Source organism: Sceloporus occidentalis, unplaced genomic scaffold (genome assembly GCF_023333645.1).
Source record: "Sceloporus occidentalis isolate IW3139 unplaced genomic scaffold, rSceOcc1.0.p SCAF_12, whole genome shotgun sequence".
Taxonomy (NCBI): Eukaryota; Metazoa; Chordata; class Lepidosauria; order Squamata; family Phrynosomatidae; genus Sceloporus; species Sceloporus occidentalis.
Window position 1 is genome coordinate 16,558,520 of NW_028316992.1, and position 17,457 is coordinate 16,575,976.

General features: G+C 40.6%; 1 protein-coding gene across 1 annotated transcript in view; it reads left to right on the forward strand.

Annotated features, from left to right (window-relative positions):
• The window catches only part of LOC149305337 (carbamoyl-phosphate synthase [ammonia], mitochondrial-like), a 184,732-nt gene that overhangs the window by 11,625 nt on the left and 155,650 nt on the right, over nucleotides 1-17,457 (forward strand). The window contains exon 2 of the mRNA XM_089477636.1: nucleotides 14,147-14,256. Coding sequence (XP_089333762.1) covers nucleotides 14,147-14,256 — 110 coding nt within the window. The remainder of the gene's footprint in view (nucleotides 1-14,146; nucleotides 14,257-17,457) is intronic.

Sequence of the window (17,457 nt, forward strand, 5' to 3'; positions counted from 1 at the left end):
GAGGGTGGTGGAACAGAGAGAAGGGCCTCTTCAGATGATTTTTAGCACTCTAATTGGCCCATAAAGGGAGATAAATCATCTCTGATAGTGCACTGACCCCACTGACAGTTATGAATTGGACAGAAATTCAACAGCTGTGTTGAGGAAAGCTGCCTCTAGATTTCTATTTCCTATGCAGCAGATGAGGCTGGTGGGACTGCTTTCAGCATACAGGTCTTCCCACAAGGGAAAAGTTTGGAGTCCCACCAGTTCCCTCTGTGACCTGTTGTAAGCCATAATATCAGTTTCGGTCACCATACAGTTATGAGGATGGTGCCATGTTTTCTCTCTTTTCCTCTCTTTCTCATTGTGTTTATAGCACAACTGATAAGTGTGGAATGACTGACAGACACTGTTCATTTGCACACAGATGGAGACTGCCTGAGAATGAGGGGAAGAGGAACCATGTGGAGTGTGTGAGGATGAAGGAGTTGTGGGTGGGTTGGAGAACACTATTAAGACACAACTGAGGGACTCTGGCTCAATTTAAACAGGCCTTTGCGCCACCCCCGTGACGTGCTAGGGGTTGGCCAAGGATGCAACGTCCATACTGGCCTCACCCCTAGCATGTGATGGGGGCATAAAATGGCGGTGCCCTGTTGCACTGGCAGTGTCATGAGTGTGCCATTTGTGCACTTGGGCATCGCAAGTGTGATGCAAAAAGAACCCGCTTTTTGTAGGTTATTTTTCCACCGCCGGGAAGCCTCGCTGTTTGGCAGCTGAGGCTTCCCGCCGGCGGAAATGGAGGCGGTGGCAGACCACCCTGTATCCCACCACTATTACACAGTGGGAAATAATATTTAAGTGTTTAGTACGTAGACCTCTAGTTGAATGCTGTTGATACAATATAACTATAACCAAATATTTATGTCCTGGAGGATGATATAAATATATAATATGATACAACAGTAAGCATGTGCCTGCTTATTGCACATTAGGAATATTTCAGTATAGCGTAACAGCCAAAGGTGACACAACAGACCTTATACTGTACAGTGAGAGTTGGCTCTTGCAAAGCTAATGGTGGCAGCATTGTCCAAAGTTGTGTTTTCTGAAAATGTTGAATTCTAACTTACTGGCCACCCTAGAAGGGCAAGGAAACACTACATTATCCTCCTAGTGGTCCCATCTTCATTCTGCAGGGACCCTTGGACTTGTTGCTTGTGTAATTCTCTCATGCAGTTTTTGGACATGCACTTTCCTGGGCTGAGCATTGGCATTCAAAAACAGGTACAATGGCAGCACTCAATTTGGGTTCAAATGATGTCTTGCTTTTATTATGTTGTAAAACGAGTCAGGTTGGTAGTAGTGGCAAGTTTTCAAAGCTGTCCCAATATACTCACATCCTTTATTTGAGTAATGAAAAATGCTAGGAATACAACACTTGCCTTGGTTTCACTTCCTTCAGAGGGAGACCACTCAACATTTATGGTACTTTCTCTTGTTGGGAATTTATTTACAAATATACAGTTTTAGCCCAGCTGTAGGCAACTAGCTTAAACCCTCCAATAGAGAAACACATCCACTCTGATGATCAGAGCTCGAAAAAGAGACGAAAAAGAGTTCAGCATACTCTGTCCATGCTCTTCCTCTATCTAACTACAACCCATCTCTTTTATTCCCTTTAACAGACCTAGACCAATTCATCCTTACCTAGGAGGGAGTGGGTGGAAGAAAAGCAAGTTGACTTTTTTGTATTTCTTAGTCATTCGGAAGACTTGAGGAAGTTTCAGCTATTGAGAGCAATCAGCCAATCTCTCCAACAAAAGATGTACCTGGCAATTTTGTTAGGGCTATTCAGGGAACTTCCAACAGTACTTCTGGCTCCATTACTTTCTCTTGTCCAAACTCCCAGTCTTATAAGAGCACTATTGTCTAATATCTGAGTCTGAGGTTCAAGCTACATACATAACTGCATTATCTTTTAGGCTGCATAGCATACATTTAATGTACCAAATTGTTTAACTCCGAGTGTTGGTTCCTACAATCCATTGGCAGCCAATCTACATGTAAAAACTGCTCACAAAAGTGGTCATATTCATGAACACTGTCTCATGGAACTCACAAACTCACACAAGGCTACAACTGCAGTCCTATAAAAGAAAAACTGAAAATGGTGATTTCCCATCTTATGGAAGAAGAGGCAGCCTTGTGTGTTCTGTGCTGATACCATTCTGCTCACGCAAGTTGGCCCCTTCAGCGGGCAGTTTTCTTCCATGAAAAAGTTTTATGAGAAGTGACGCTTAGATCTAACGTTGCCTGCTGCAGATGCTTTTACCTCACTGGGTCCATATCCATAATGCACAATAGTCTGTTGCATTATTTAGAGTCTCCTGCTCCTTTGTAACCTTTTTGAATAACTAAAGAGACATAGGTGATGGATGGTGACACCAAAGGGCTTGGATTGGGAGCTCTGAGGGAATAACATTACTGAGGCTGATCGAGCCCAGCTACATTTTCTTTAGTGAAAGTAAAAGTGCTGAACAACGTAACAGGTTTCGAGATGTGTTGTGACAGGCTGTTTGCAAGGTTAGTCATTACTTCCACACAGTCTGAATCTCGATCTACTTCATAAAATCTCGCAGGTCAGCTTTACTGCCTTCACCAGCTGACAAGACAAGAAAGCCCTGTGTGTGTGGAGAAACCTTGCTAAAAGCACAGTAAAGCTAACAATGTGGTATTTCTAAGAACAGTAGCACAGAAAGAGAAAGAGATGGGGTTGGACTGGCTGGGCTGAAGGATGGTTTCCCCCACTTTCCCTCTTACACCATCTTCTCAGAGGACTGAGATGCTGCCATAGATGGTCCAAGGGGTGCCATGTGACAGTTATTTAAGAAGAAGAAGAAGCTTGGTCAGAAAAACCCAGGGCCCAAAAGTTTTATGGCTTCCTTTTTTGACAGTTGATTTGGCTGAGATCCCTGAAACCATCTCATCTTCACTGCCCTGATCATACTCACATTGCTGCCTTAGGACTGAAAGTGTAGAACCTGAGAGGGTCCTTATACCAACTTGAGAATTACACCAGACTTGCTGTCTTATCGCAGTTTTTCAATGACAATAAGAAAAAAAATACCTGGTAGTTTTCCCCGTGTAGTGTGATCCCAGCCTCTCAAAACCATAATGATTATCATGACTTGGCTTCCCTCAAATAATCATAGGAACGTCAGTGTGTTAAGGATGCAGACAAATCCCAGTTAAAGCCCCCACCCCAAACTATACAAATGGAGATAGCAGTTCATGTCTGTAGTGTATAAAGGTAAAGGTTTTCCCTTGACATGAATGTCTAGTCATAACTGATTGTAGGGCTTGGTGCTCATCTCCGTTACTAAGCTGAAGAGTCAGAGTTGTCTGAAGACAACTCCGGTGGTCATGTGGCCAGCATGACTGCACCAAATGCTGTTATTTTCCTACCAAAGTGGTACCCTATTATCTACTTGCATTTGAATGCTTTTGAACTGGTAGGTTGGCAGAAGCTGGTAACAGACGGGGTGACAGGAGCTCACCCCATCATGCAGTACTGCCAACTTTCTGACCTTACAATTGTCAGAACTGTTGTCTTAACCACTAAGCCACCACATCCCTGTAGTGTATAGATTTACATAATCTTTTCTCGGGTCTTCTGTACGGCTGACTATTTGCTGCTTTGCCCTTGTACTTCAGTCTACTACAGACTCTAACTGGTGAGAATCAGTGTGGTATAGTGGTTTCAGCCTTGGGCTATGACTCTGGAGACCAGGGTTTGAATCCTAGCTCAGCCATGGAAACCCACTGGGTGACCCTGGGCAAATAACACTCTCTCAGCCTGAAAGTATGACAATAGCAAATCCCCCTATGAACTAAAATTCCAAGGATTCAGTAGAATGGAGGCATGGCAGCTGAATTGGTGTCCATGGTGTAAATGCATCCCAAGAGAAAGAGGATGATTTAAGTATGTCATTTGCATATTTTGACTCCTACCTGGACACTAAAAAGTTGTCCAGAGTGTCCAAAGGAAAGCAACAAGGAATAAAATTCTGCATTTTATTTGCATGCACAAACTCGTAGTAACAGTATTTTTCTTCCTGCTGTGGGAGAAAATGAATATTCTTCAGAGTAAAATGCATTTTTCATGGGGGGGGGGGGAAGGGAGAAAACCCCCGATATGTTTTTCTTTGCAGAATATTTCCTCTGCAATTCTTGGTAATGTTCAAGCACCAGGAGAAAATTGTAGAAATTTCTCCCTGGCCTATTTTCTTTCCCAGTAGGATTTCCTAATTGTCTGGAAAACCTGTTTTTTGACCTGGGAGTGATGGACATTTTTTCCATCCCCAGCTTTATTTTTTCCTCCCTGAAAAATGTCACAATAAGATGTAACAATGCATAGCAACCCTGCTCTGCTCCTCTTTCCATTATTACCTAAGTTAGCATCAGTTGTACTGTGTTTACAGAGAGATATTTCTGATTATGTCCCTTTTGCCTTTGCAGGTATGTGCTCATGAGATTTACTGGAAAGTGCTGCATTGGATATATTGCAAATAAATTTGGTCTCTGCTGGAAATTCCAGCTCTTGGAGGAATTTTGCCTCTCTGATATTTTTATTTCCCAAACTGGCATATGTCATACATAGAAAATCAAATGAAATAGATCAGTATCGGAATCTGAGAGCAGGTTACCATAAAATACTTCCAGAATCACTGGGCTCCATTGTTTGTCCTCTTCTTTGTTGCTTTCCTCATTAGTTTTCATTGTAAAACCCAGCTGCTGGTAGCAATTCAGTATCTGTCTTGAGTGCTACCAGAAGTGGAAGAACATCACTTCCGTCTGTAAAGTTTTTTATAAGGAACCAGGCAGTTAGTTACTTATATTAAATTAGCACTGCAGGATCCAGGTTTTCTGATTTTGTGTGTTTTTAATAGCACAGGATCTGCATCCATAATGACCTTGGATAACCATATTTAATTGAATTTTAAACCCTAGGTGTGAGTTCTGCATGTAGAGCAGGGTGCTCACATAAAGTGACTCCCTTCCTAATTTCAGACATAACCCAAATGCCTTAAAAACCATAATAACAGGGGTTCATTTAGGAAAGGGTCTGCTTCAGTAAAGTCCCACCTTTTTTTGGGGGGGGGGGAAATGCAGAAGCTTCTAGTTTTGAAACTGGCTGCATTTAATACACAGCTGGAGACACTGAATGTACACGGTGGGGAGATATAAAGAACAATATGAGCAAAGCAATAAATACTGAGCCTGTAACAATGCAGCCTACCAGGCAAAGAAGAGGATTGGGAGATCCATAGAACCCCTAGGAGCAAACTGAAAAATGTAATTAAAGGGAGAGAGAAATATTGAATGCTGCCTTTAAAGACTATTTCAGTCAGCTCTACAAAGACTCTTTCAAAATATTTGAAGTGTGAAGAAAACAAAGTAGAAAATTGTTTCACTGGAAGTGGAAAAGCAGAACTGAGGGAAAGTCCAATCTAAGTAATTCATGTAGTTTTTACAATGACCTCCAAGTATAATTTTAAAGGCATGTGTCCAGTGGAGACTTTCTCCTGTTTGATCCCTATTGTGTACTACAAGCATAGTTGGGATTAGATAGATGATTTGTTTCATTTATTTAATTAAATAGTCACTAGATCTTTTGTTGTTCTGTGTCTTCAGGTTGCTTCTGACCCATGGTGACCCTAAGGTGGCCCTATCACTGCGTTTTCTTGGCTAGATTTTCGGGGGGGGGGGGGGAGGTTGCCATGGCCTTCCTCTGCGACTGAGAATGTGTGACTTGCCCCAAGAAGATTACCACATTCTATTTAAACTGACTTATCCCTGACGGGATAAAGTTGTGTTTAAATTTAAAAGCAGATGTTATCGCACACAAGCGCAGCTGGGCGAGTGCAACCTATCTGCAGCCCGGGCCCCAGCTATGCTTATCCCGCAGCTTTTCAAAAATGGGAGCTTGCGGGAGTTTTAGATCCAGTATTGGTGTCAGTTGGGTCACTGAGGGGAGGACATTCCAAAACTGGGACAGCACAGTAGCAAAGGCCAATAATATCCTCACAAAATGCACTGCTCCCACTGGTGGGACCCTCTGTGTCTACATGGCAATACAATATAATTTCTTGAGGACCTTTTTGGAAAATTAGGGTGGGACAGTTTTGCCCTCTTTTGTTTTTTTAAACAACGCAACAATAATGTTTTAATAATGCATCACTAATGACTAATAGCCATCAGACCACTTTTCTTGTTAGTCTCCTTCCTTCCTTTCATGCCAATTCATTATTTCTTACAATAATATTTCTAGACTCAGTAAAAGACAGGATAGCTAGTATCTATACTCTCCAACATAGCACAGATGAGAACTGGGGCATATGTGGCCAAGCAACATCAGAGTGTAGTCAAGATGGCAAAAATTATTAATGAGGAAGAACTCGCAACCTGGGAAAGGCTGTGGCAGTTTCTTTTGTCGGAGCCTACTGGGAAAGGCAAAATCCTCTCTCTTTCCCTCCTCCTCGCTGCTGAGTTAATTAAGTATAAACTGCTTGCATTTTTGATTTCAAGTTGCATTAATAGGTGTAAGCTGAGGACAAAGGGGAAAAGTGGGAGGAGGAGAGAGAAATGGGATATTTTAAGAACAGTCGAAAAAGTGGGACAACAGAGGATTAATTGGGACTGTCACTGCCAAATTAGGCCAGTTGGAAGGTATGAGGATCCAAGTTTAAAATTTTGGAATTATACAACAAAGAGAGCCTGAATCTGACAGTGATCAGGCTATATGTCTGTGTATTCTAATATTCTATATTCCAACTTGTGATTTTCTGTCTATTCCTGGATTCCCAAATGCAAGCCACTCTCACCGACTTTATGTCAGACATTGACTAGCAAAGAACAAGAACATAAGCAGTTGCTGGCTCTCTATTCAATGATAACGTCTGATAATAATAATAATAATAATAATAATAATAATAATATGCTTTATTTGTATACCGCTCTTCCGAAACGATCAAAGCAGTTCACAGAATCATTTAAAAATTTCACATCATAAAAAGCAAACATCACAACATACCCATCAATAAAAATCAATAAATACCGAACATCAAGTAAAGCAAACATGGAATCTATCAATTGCAATTAGTCATTTGAATCAGGGGGACAGTCTCTATAAGGAGTCCGAAGGAAATGCTAATCGGAAGAGATGGGTCTTTAAAGCCTTTAGGAAGGCATCCAATGTAGACGTCATACGAAGCTCTCCTGGAAGTTTATTCCAGTACATTGGTGCAGCCGATGAAAATGCTCTCTGGTGAGTTGCTGCTAGTCTCACCTTAGGGTGTACTAATACATTTTTTCCTGATGTTCTGAGAGTGCGGGGTGGACTATATGGGGAGAGGCGTTCCCTCAAGTAACTCGGACCCAAGCCATATAGGGCTTTTTTATATGCCATATTTTATATGATTGTGTGATTAATATGCTATCTGTGAGAAAGTAATACCTAACAAGCAAAATCTGCTAGCAATTTTGTTTTGATCTTGTTTTCCTATAACCTAATCTGTTTTACTTATCTGTCTTGAAGCTTAATTGTCTTTATGATTTCTAGATGAAAAGCAGGTTATAGTATAAATATTTTAATCATTCATAGGTCCTTATTACATGCCGTTTAACCGGACTAGCCAAAGTATTGCGACGTACCTTTTGTTGTTGCTACCATAAAGTAAAATCGATTAAAATAAACCTGAACTAGTTAATAGTAGCATATATTATTTTGTCTTACTTTAAACAAGTACCAGTACATTTAGCCACTTTTTAAAAGATAAAACATGAGTTGTTGTTGTTGTTGTTGTTGTGTGCCTACAAGTTGTTTCTGACCTATAGTGATCCTAAGGTGAATCTATTACCGGGTTTTCTTGGCAGAATTTGTCCAGAGGGGGCTTGTCTTTGCCTTCCTCTGAGACTGACAGAGTGATGCTCAAACCACTTCTCCATGCTGGCTCTCTTTTGAGTAGTAGGGGATTTCTATTTCAGCAGAAAAGATTACACAGAAGACATGTTAGCTGTGGGTTGTAAAGAATCCCCACCTCCATGCAGGAGAGGGATCAAGAATTTTTAAATTTCATCTGAAGCTCAAAGGGTATTCACACAGGGTACCAATTAGCCCAAGTGGCCTTTTCTAATTGTTCACAAATAATTTTTTTTAAATAATGTTTTGCATCAGAAAGCAATAGTAATGTCAGCTATGGGATTTATGATAATGTCCATACCTGCACAAAGAGTAAAAATAATTGCTCCAGGAGTGCTGTGTAAACAAATCTATTCTTAAATAATGGTGATGATACATCAAGAACTGGAAAATGTTCAGCTATTTAGAAATATACACTGCCAGGCTAATGTTCACCTGTGCTGCACGAGGCCCTTGGGCAGAGAAATAATAAGGCCAAATAAGGCAACCTTTTGCTTACTAACACTGCTAAGAATTTCATAGTACTTAACATCCTGGTAGTAGCCATGTTGACAGATAAATACGTGCACCCTGTGTTCCCACCACTTGCTACTAGGCTCTGCTCTGAATTATATATATATATAATTAATTATATAATTAATTGATCAAAATGTGTGGACGTTTTTCTGAGCAAATCATACCCTTTAAAAATATTCTGAGTCCTAAGGGCTGTGCACACCAGCCATATAGGTAAGGCTTGAGGCGGAGTTGAGGCGTGGCGTCCACACGATGCACATCCCAACTCTGGCCCCAAGGCGTCATGATGCCATGCACCACTCCACATGGCATGTGGCATCACAGTGCTCCTCTGGTGCTGCATCTACATGACACAGCACCGAAGGAGCACCTTAAAGCTGCAGCACTGCAGCTATTGAGCCCTTTCCAGGTCACAAAAAGGAGCCACTTTTTGTGGCTCCTTTTTGCACTCTGGAAAGGACAGATTGGGGCCATGGTGTGCGGTTGCCATGGCCCCAATCCGGCAGAGCTGAAGGTGGCTGCAGACGCAAAAAGCCCCCTCCTCCCTCTTGCTCTGTCTCTTTTTGGCTGAACTTCATTGGTTGTTTCCAGTTTCTGCCACTGAACTGCCATGTTCCACCCTATAAATACCAAACTCCACCTTCTGAATTGCCAGAGATCTAGCAACCATTTCCCTGAAGGAGAATGGAAGAGCAGCTGCTTTCTGCAACAACTCTGTGTCTTTCTGCATAGCATTTAGGGTTCCATCATCCATCATTTCATTATACCTCATCTTTGCTCCAAACTGGGACAAGCAGAGTTACAAGCAGAGGTCAGTACTGAAGAAGTCCAGAATTAATGCAGTTTGACACTGCTTTAACTACCATATCTCTGTGCTATGAAATTTTAGGTTTGTAGTTTTGTGAGATATTTAGCCTTTCTGTCAAAGAGCTCTGGTGCCGCAACAATCTACAAATCCCAGGATTCCATAGAATGGAGCCATGCCAGTTAAAATGGTATCAAACTGCATTCATTCTGCAATGTGGTAGCAGTTCTAGCATTTTTCCACCCAGCTACTTCATGTTTTCCAGTTATATTTAGTTATTTTGGAGCATGCTACTCTTGCAAGTGCCACTTAACCCATAGCACTGTTTCTTCTGCATGGCATAGAGGTAAGGCATTCTCCCAATAAGTTTTCAATGACATTTTAACTCCTGCTTTCATGTTTTATTGTTTGCATTTGTAGTTCTGATTGGTTGTTTTATGGTAAGTCATTTTGGTGTAGAAAGATGAAATAGAAATAATTGGAATCCTTTAAAAAATAAGAAATAAAAATAGGGGACTTCATAAAGGAGGAGGTTATATTTTCCGATACTGTAGGCTATGTTTTTTGCATGGTCAGTCTTATCATTTGCCTAGTTATTATGTGACATCAAGCAGCATATAGCTCAGTGTGAAGGTGAGATTCACCCACCCAACTTCTTTACTCGGATGACACTCTCCCAAGTGTCTCCTGCACTAAAAATCTCTTTTTGATGCCAGCCCTCTGGGTTTCGAATCCCCCCCAGCCTGGCACCAATTATTCTTTCATGGTCACACACCCACTATCTAATAAATAACTATATATAACTATATATATATATATATATATATATATATATATAAATATAAATAATAATAACTATCCAATATCTAATAAAATTGTATTGTATTCAATTTTTACTGTACACCACTATGATCACTGCGGAATAGCGGTCTATAAATAAAATGTATTATTATTATTATTATTATTATTATTATTATTATTAATGTGTCCCAAGCTTAAAAGATTTCTCTCAATGTTGGTAACGTTTTTAATGTGTTTCTGAAATCACTTCAGACAGCTGCTTGTTGAAAGAAAGTAATACATTTATTTACGAGTCAGGCTGAATACAATATCTCTTTTAGTGGATGGTGTTCACAATGAATACAGCGTATAAGTACTTTATTAGTTACGCAGTTTAACAATTTCTTTAGCTTGTCTTTGTAATTATTTCTTTATAGCTTTATATATGTTTCCTTACAGACTAAGGGCCCAAAGAGACAGGCCAAAATAAAGTTGCTTTGGGTCACTTTGGAGGTATGCTGTTTAAATGACACACACATCTTAAGAGGCCAGAAGCTGCACCAAAGCTGTTCTCCAGTCCTTAGGACTGGAGCATGGCTTTGGAATGGCTTCTGCACTCTTACGATGCATGCATAAATTAAACAGCACACGTCCAAAGTGACCCAAAGCAGCTTTATTTTGGCCTGTCTGTTCGCAACCTTTATTAAACTTTTGTATTGTATGCATTGTAAACTACTTAGGGAGTGCTTAAGTGCACTGATAAGCAGCATAGAAGTGTACCTGCTATTGCTTGCTATTTCTGTATTGTATAACCCTTTTGGTTACCTGTGACTGCACTAGTCTCTAAACACTATGTCTCCTACAGGACACTATAACAATGTAATTAAGGACACCCTTCATCCCTTTCTTGGGAACTTAAAGCCCTTACTAACTGCCCCTCACAGGGTCCTGAACTAGCCTCAAGGGCTCTTGATCCCTCAGGGCACACTAAACATCAACCTCTTTCAAATCTGCTCCTCCCTCTTAATGAATATACTCACTCCTGGGAGCAGCTTCCACCTTTTCCTGGCTTTGCCAAGGTACTAATCTGCTTGTTGTCTCCAGACTCAACAATGATAGAGAACCAGGATAATAACACGGTTGTAATGATCTTCTGATCAACAGATGATTTTGTATACGTTTCAAGTTTTAAATGTGTAGGCTCATCACAGTCAATAAGAAGTGAATATTAGCCTGAATGAGGAGAAAAAATAAAGCCAGATTTATTTTGCCTGAGGAGGTTTTCTGAGTAAACACAATCTTATCCACCTCCGTTAAGTAGGCATTCTAATGACTGTAATTTGTGCCAGCCCATAATGAACATAGCATTCCATTCCTAGCAAGGAAGGATAGGCCTGTCTGGGTATGGATGTTGCTGTCAGTGTTAAAGTTAACAACTGGCTGCAATAGAGAAGGAAACAAACAAGAAACCTTACTAAACATTTAAGAGAAATAGCCAGTCAATTACTTAAAGAAATGTTTTGTTGTTTGAGAATAATGTGTTCTGGATATGTATTAGTGTGTACAGTGGGCCCTTGGTATCCTCTGGGATTTGGTTCCAGGACCCACGTGGATACCAAAATGCAAGGATTCTCAAGTCCCATTAAATACAGTGGTGTAGTGAAATGATGTCCCTTATATAAAACAGCAAATCAAGGTTTGCCTTTTGGAATTAATATATATTTTAAAATATTTTCAAGCCATGGATGCTTGAATCTGTGGATAAAAAAACCTCAATGGATATGGAGGGCTGACTGTACATCTAGCAGACTCCTGGAAAGAGAATGCCATTTGGTTTCCTAAACTATACTCACAAATAGGATCACTGACCTGGTTTGGAATAATAAAGATGCCCATGTCACTATACAGTTGACTCCCAACTTTTGTGGGAGTTAGGGTCACTCCTTCCATGAAAGTGGCCAAACCATGAAAATAAGTCCTCTATTTTTTTTTAACTTGAGAGAACACTTTTCTAGGTATCTGTAAGTCCTCCAGCCTGAATTCCTATTGAAGCTGACCATAGAATCATGCTGGAGCACCTAGAGAGAACATATTTTTCAGTGACAAGAAAAAATACAGTGATCCAGCAATAATCAAATCTGTAAATGCTTAACCAGCAAATGAGAAGGGATGAAATATTTCACAGAAGGAAGGAAATGTGAAAACCACCCTTTGAGTGTTCCTTACCTAAGAAAACCCAACAAAATTAATGGGATCACAGTAAGTCCACAGGTGACCTGAAGGGGCACACACACACAATGTTGCTGTGAAAGATAGCAGCAGGGACAAATGGCTGCAGTTCAGTGCAAGGACTGTTTACAGCATGTTAGAAGATAGTTTTTTGTATGTGATAAAACTGCTAAATTTGTTAAGCGGTAGCACAGTAAGCTATTCTACATAGTTATGTTTTGCGTGTGCTCTTCAGCTGTTTTAATGAAATTTTTATTTACTTTCTTGTAATAATTTTTTAAAAAGGAAAGGATTCTAATTTCTGAAATGTATCAGATTCAGTAAAATATTTTGAGTACTTTGAGTTTGATTTGTCTTAATTTTTTTCTTTGGCCAGATGTGCATCTCCTCTTCATGTTGTTTTTGTCTTCTTGTGATTTGAAATATAAGAAAAGTTTACTTTCTAAATTCATAAATATTTTTCAAATTAGACCAAAATAACAAAAACAAACAAACAAACAAACAAACAACACTTGCTATTAAAAACGAAACAGTCCCTCCAGTGGAACACTGATTCTCTAAAATCTGGAGCCATTTGTGCATTTTCTTAGCAAAAAAGTGATAATAATATTATGTTAGGCTAACTGGAAAACTTTCTCACAACATGTCTCTAATGAGTAGCAACCTAGAAAGCAGACTAAGTGAAACTAAATTCATTTGTTTGGATAGATAGATATTGGTGTCAACAGGTTTGTAGTCAAAATGAAGCCACCAAAAAAGAAAGAAAGAAAGAAAGAGAGAGGAAGGAAGGAAGGAAGGAAGGAAGGAAGGAAGGAAAAGGAAGGTACACATATGTTCAAATTATGAAATACTTAGGCAAAAATAAGTCACCCACCCTCTGGGGAGAAAAATTAAATGGTACCAGAATGAGAAATGTTTGAGAAAGCAATGGAAGTGGGGAAATGGAATGGAATATCCTGGAATCAGCATTCTGGTTGGAACCCTGAACAAGAATCCCACTTCTTAAGATCATCTGGGTAAAACAGAAAAAGAGTTACACCATTCAATGGCCCTTGTGGTCTTTTCCAACTCTATGATTCAGTCTATGAGCCAGACTCTATTCCGATCTTGAATGGCAGTAACTTTGCAGGGTTTCAAGTAGGAATCTTCTTGAGCCCTGATTGTAAATCCTGGGACTATATTGTAGTTCTAGTACTAAAATCTGATGAGCTCCTCAGCAGGTAGGGTTTCAGGAAATGACCTACATTTCAGCCTTCTGTCCAGGAGGAATTCCAAAATGTCCTCTATTTTAAGCAAGACTGAGGAGCATGAATTTATCTTCTATTTTGCAATGGCCTATGTTTTATTGAATATTATACATTTTACAATGCCTTGTGCTCCTTTGCAGTTATGACATCTGGTCACCCTGACAATAGGTGGCAGCAAAGATACTGTCCATTCCTAAACCTTCACTCTATTTCTGCCTTACTGTTTTGGGAGGCCTTTACATAGAATTGTTGTGCCAGATCTGTTGCAAGAGGCCATTAGTACAAAAAAGCCATGTGCTATTGCAGTGGCAGTGTTCAGCGTTGGCCACTGGCCAGTGCAACAGGGCTCTTAACTGGGCCGCAGGAAGTTGTGTGGTCTATTTAAGAGAATTTTACTGGCCATATTACCCATATTATCTAAGACAAATGCATGAACAACTTTCTGTACCAAGCTACCATAGAGAAGATGGAAATGTGAATAAGTGCAGAATGAAGGAAGTTTGCAGGTTTAGAAACCAGAGACATAGGCCAGTATTATGCAAAATAATTTTCATATATGTCAGTATGTAAATGCTTAATCTCATGAACTTTTGCCCCTCCCAGGCACAAACTGCCAACTTGGTGCTGGAAGATGGAACCAAGATGAAGGGCTACTCGTTTGGCCATCCATCCTCTACAGCTGGAGAAGTGGTATTCAATACTGGCCTTGCTGGGTAAGGAGAACAACATAATTTCTTTGTCATGTCTAGGAATTGGCTCTCATATTGTAGTGATGATAAAATACTGCCCATTTTTATTTCACCAAATGGCTTGCCAAATCAATTTGATTTTTTAAAAAATGTTTGCCTTTTTTGTGATTTCACTCTGCAGTTCAAGCTGTTGACAAATCTCCCTGATCCCCATGCCTGTCTTTCTGCAATCTTTCCCAAGAACAGGGCTCTACAAATGTTCAGATTTAAGGCTGGTACACACTGGTGGTGAAATGCCACCCCTCTTTGCTGCACACCATTGCTTCAGCAACCAAACCATGGGGCAACGATGCACAGCAAAAAAGAAGCTGCTTAGAGTGGCTTCTTTTTTGCAGCGTCGCAATCAGAAAGGGGCACCATGATGCCACTTCCTGCCAGAGACATCTGGTCGCTGTTTGGCAGCGTCATCATCACAGCAGCCCCTGTGTGGATGGGAGGCCACCATGATGCTGGCATCCATACAGACTAGGGTTCTGGAGCATGCGGTTACTGCGTGCTCTGGAACCCTAGAATCGGCGCCACCACGCCGCTTCCTGCCCATGTGTCCTTTGGCCTTAGTTGCCAAATTTGTTCTTATTAACCATTGGGAATGTAATAAATTTCTCTGAAAACATGCAAGATGCCTTTCTTTTTCCCCTTGGCAAGTGGTAGCCAGTTTCTCCATGAAGAGGAAGGGCTAATAACAAAGCTGGCATTGTTTCCTATCACTCTAAGTTACATTAGATACCCTTTTGTAAACTGAAAAAAATAACACACCCCTTCCTTGCAAGCCCAACATAGCCCAATAAGCATTGTTTTTCAAAAGTCTTTCTATCACTCCCAAAGAAACCTGCTATATTTTTTTTTCCTGTTTCCTTGCAGAAGCGCTATTTCACAAATCAGGGGTGGTGTGCAAAGCATTTCTTTTCTTCCTTCCTTCTTGATTTGGAAACACTGAGTGAGTGAGTGAGTGAGTGAGTGAGTGAGTGAGTGAGTGAGTGACATAGAAGCAAATGGGCCTGGTGGATAGGGAATGCTGCAGAGACAGAGACACTGGAAGAACTAAGGGGTCTTCTGTCTTATGCATATGTCCAAGGCAAAATTCCTGTGTGATGATTTGAGATTTCACATTGAAAATTTAGGCTGATCAGTTTCAAGAAGCCACTGTGTGGTATAGTATTGGATTACATTGCAAGAGAATTTAGGCTTTTGTTGTTAACTGCCCTTAAGCTGAACATGACTCATGGTGACACTGTGGATGAGACATTTCCAGGATCCTATGCCTTCAACTGCCCTGCGCAGGTACTGTAAATTGAGGCCTGTGAACTCCATAATTGAGTCTATCCATCTGAAGTGTGGACTGCCTCTCTTTCTGTGGCCTTTTATCTTCCCAAGCATTATTGTCTTTTCTAATGAGTCTTTCCTTCTCATAATGTGGCCAAAGTGCGAGAGCCACAATTTTGTCATCTTGGCTTCCAGGGAGAGTTTGGACATGATCTGCTCAAGGACCCATTTGTTTGTATGTTTTGGCTGCCCATGGTATCCTCAGCACTCTTCTCCAGCAGCAGGTCTCAAATTAGTTGTTTTTCCTCCTGTCTGCTTTTCCAAGTATTAGATTCAGCTAGGAAACTTTTTGAATGGCATAGAGCCTAACCAACCTGACAGGGCCACTGTGAAAATTAAAAGGACAGTGGAAGAGGTCCATGGGGAGAAGGAGCGGACTAGGATAAAAATATAAAGAAATACATAAAACTGCCAATATTACATAAATTACTAAATTGCAGTTGCAGTGAAAAGTGCATGCATGTTCACACACACAAAATGTGGATATTAGGCTAAGAAAAGTTTCTGTTAGTACAATTAAAAGCTTTTGGCCTGAACTTCAAAGATATGTACGAGGAGGAGAATTTCTCTTGGGATCTTAGTTGGGGAGCATCTGTTTTTGATTATTCCATCCTACTGGTATTTAAATAAACACCCTAGGTGTATTGGCTAACTACACAATTTAAGACAAAATGTTATTTAGCCTTAACATTTGTCTCTTTCTTTTTCTCTATGATTCCCTTTATACACACTAGCTTATAACTCTGCATCTCTTAATGTAACTATAAAGTGCTCTTTAAACAATCAGTTATCATAATCACCATATAATTAGTCACATTCTATTGTGACTAGACAAATAAGAATGTTTCTGAGGGATCATATGTGAGGACAGGCCTCGTAATGGAGATAGAAAAGAGACAAAAATAGTCTTACACTACTGCTTCCTACTTTGACTTTCATGGCTGCATCCTATGGAATCCCAGAAGTTGCAGCTCAGGGGAGGGACCTTTGGGACCCTCAGCCACAGAATTCTTCTGGTATCTCTGACCAAACTATGCAGACCCCAGAATTCCCCATCCTGGGAGTTTAAGTGGGATCATGCCACTATAATCCAGTGATGCATTCAAGTCTCTCACTCCAGGGCTTAAATCAAGTCTCCAGTCTCTACCTTTAAGTCTCAGATTAGGTCTCAAGTCCTTAAAAATATGTTCAGGTCAAGTCTCAAGTTGAATCTCAAATCTGGCAATCAACTTTAACAGAAAAAAGAAGGTGGCGGTGTGGTGTGTGTGTGTGTGTGGGGGGGTGGAGTGTCAGTAACTAGAAAATTAAGATGATGTGCACAAAATTAATTAAAATATTCTCATAGGGTAACAGCAAACATATTATGCAATGGGCTTGAGGGGGGAAGGATCCTTTTAAGCCATTCCAAAGGCTTCTCTGATGTGCAGCAAGGATAGGCTGCTGAGTAGACCTCAACCAGGGACATAGCCGGGGGGGGGGGTCCGAGGGGTCCGAACCCCCCTTCCGTTAAATACAATGAATGGTGCGTGCTGCTGCGCCGCTGCACCCAAGCCCCATTATAATGGTGACACTTAGTCTGGACCCCCCCCCCCCTTCCCAAAATCCTGGCTACGTCCCTGCCTCAACCCCTGCCTCAAGTCCATTGCCTAATGCACTTGCTGTTTCTGATTGAAGTTAGGCCAGCAAGTTGGTCATTAAAAATATTCAGTGGAGTAGGTCAGTACATCTTTTATTGCTGAGTCGAGTCCAAATCAAGTCATTGAAGCAATTTGAGTCCAACCTGAGCCCAAGTCAATTGGCTCAAGTCTACATCATTGTTATAATTATTTTACATGAAAAGGA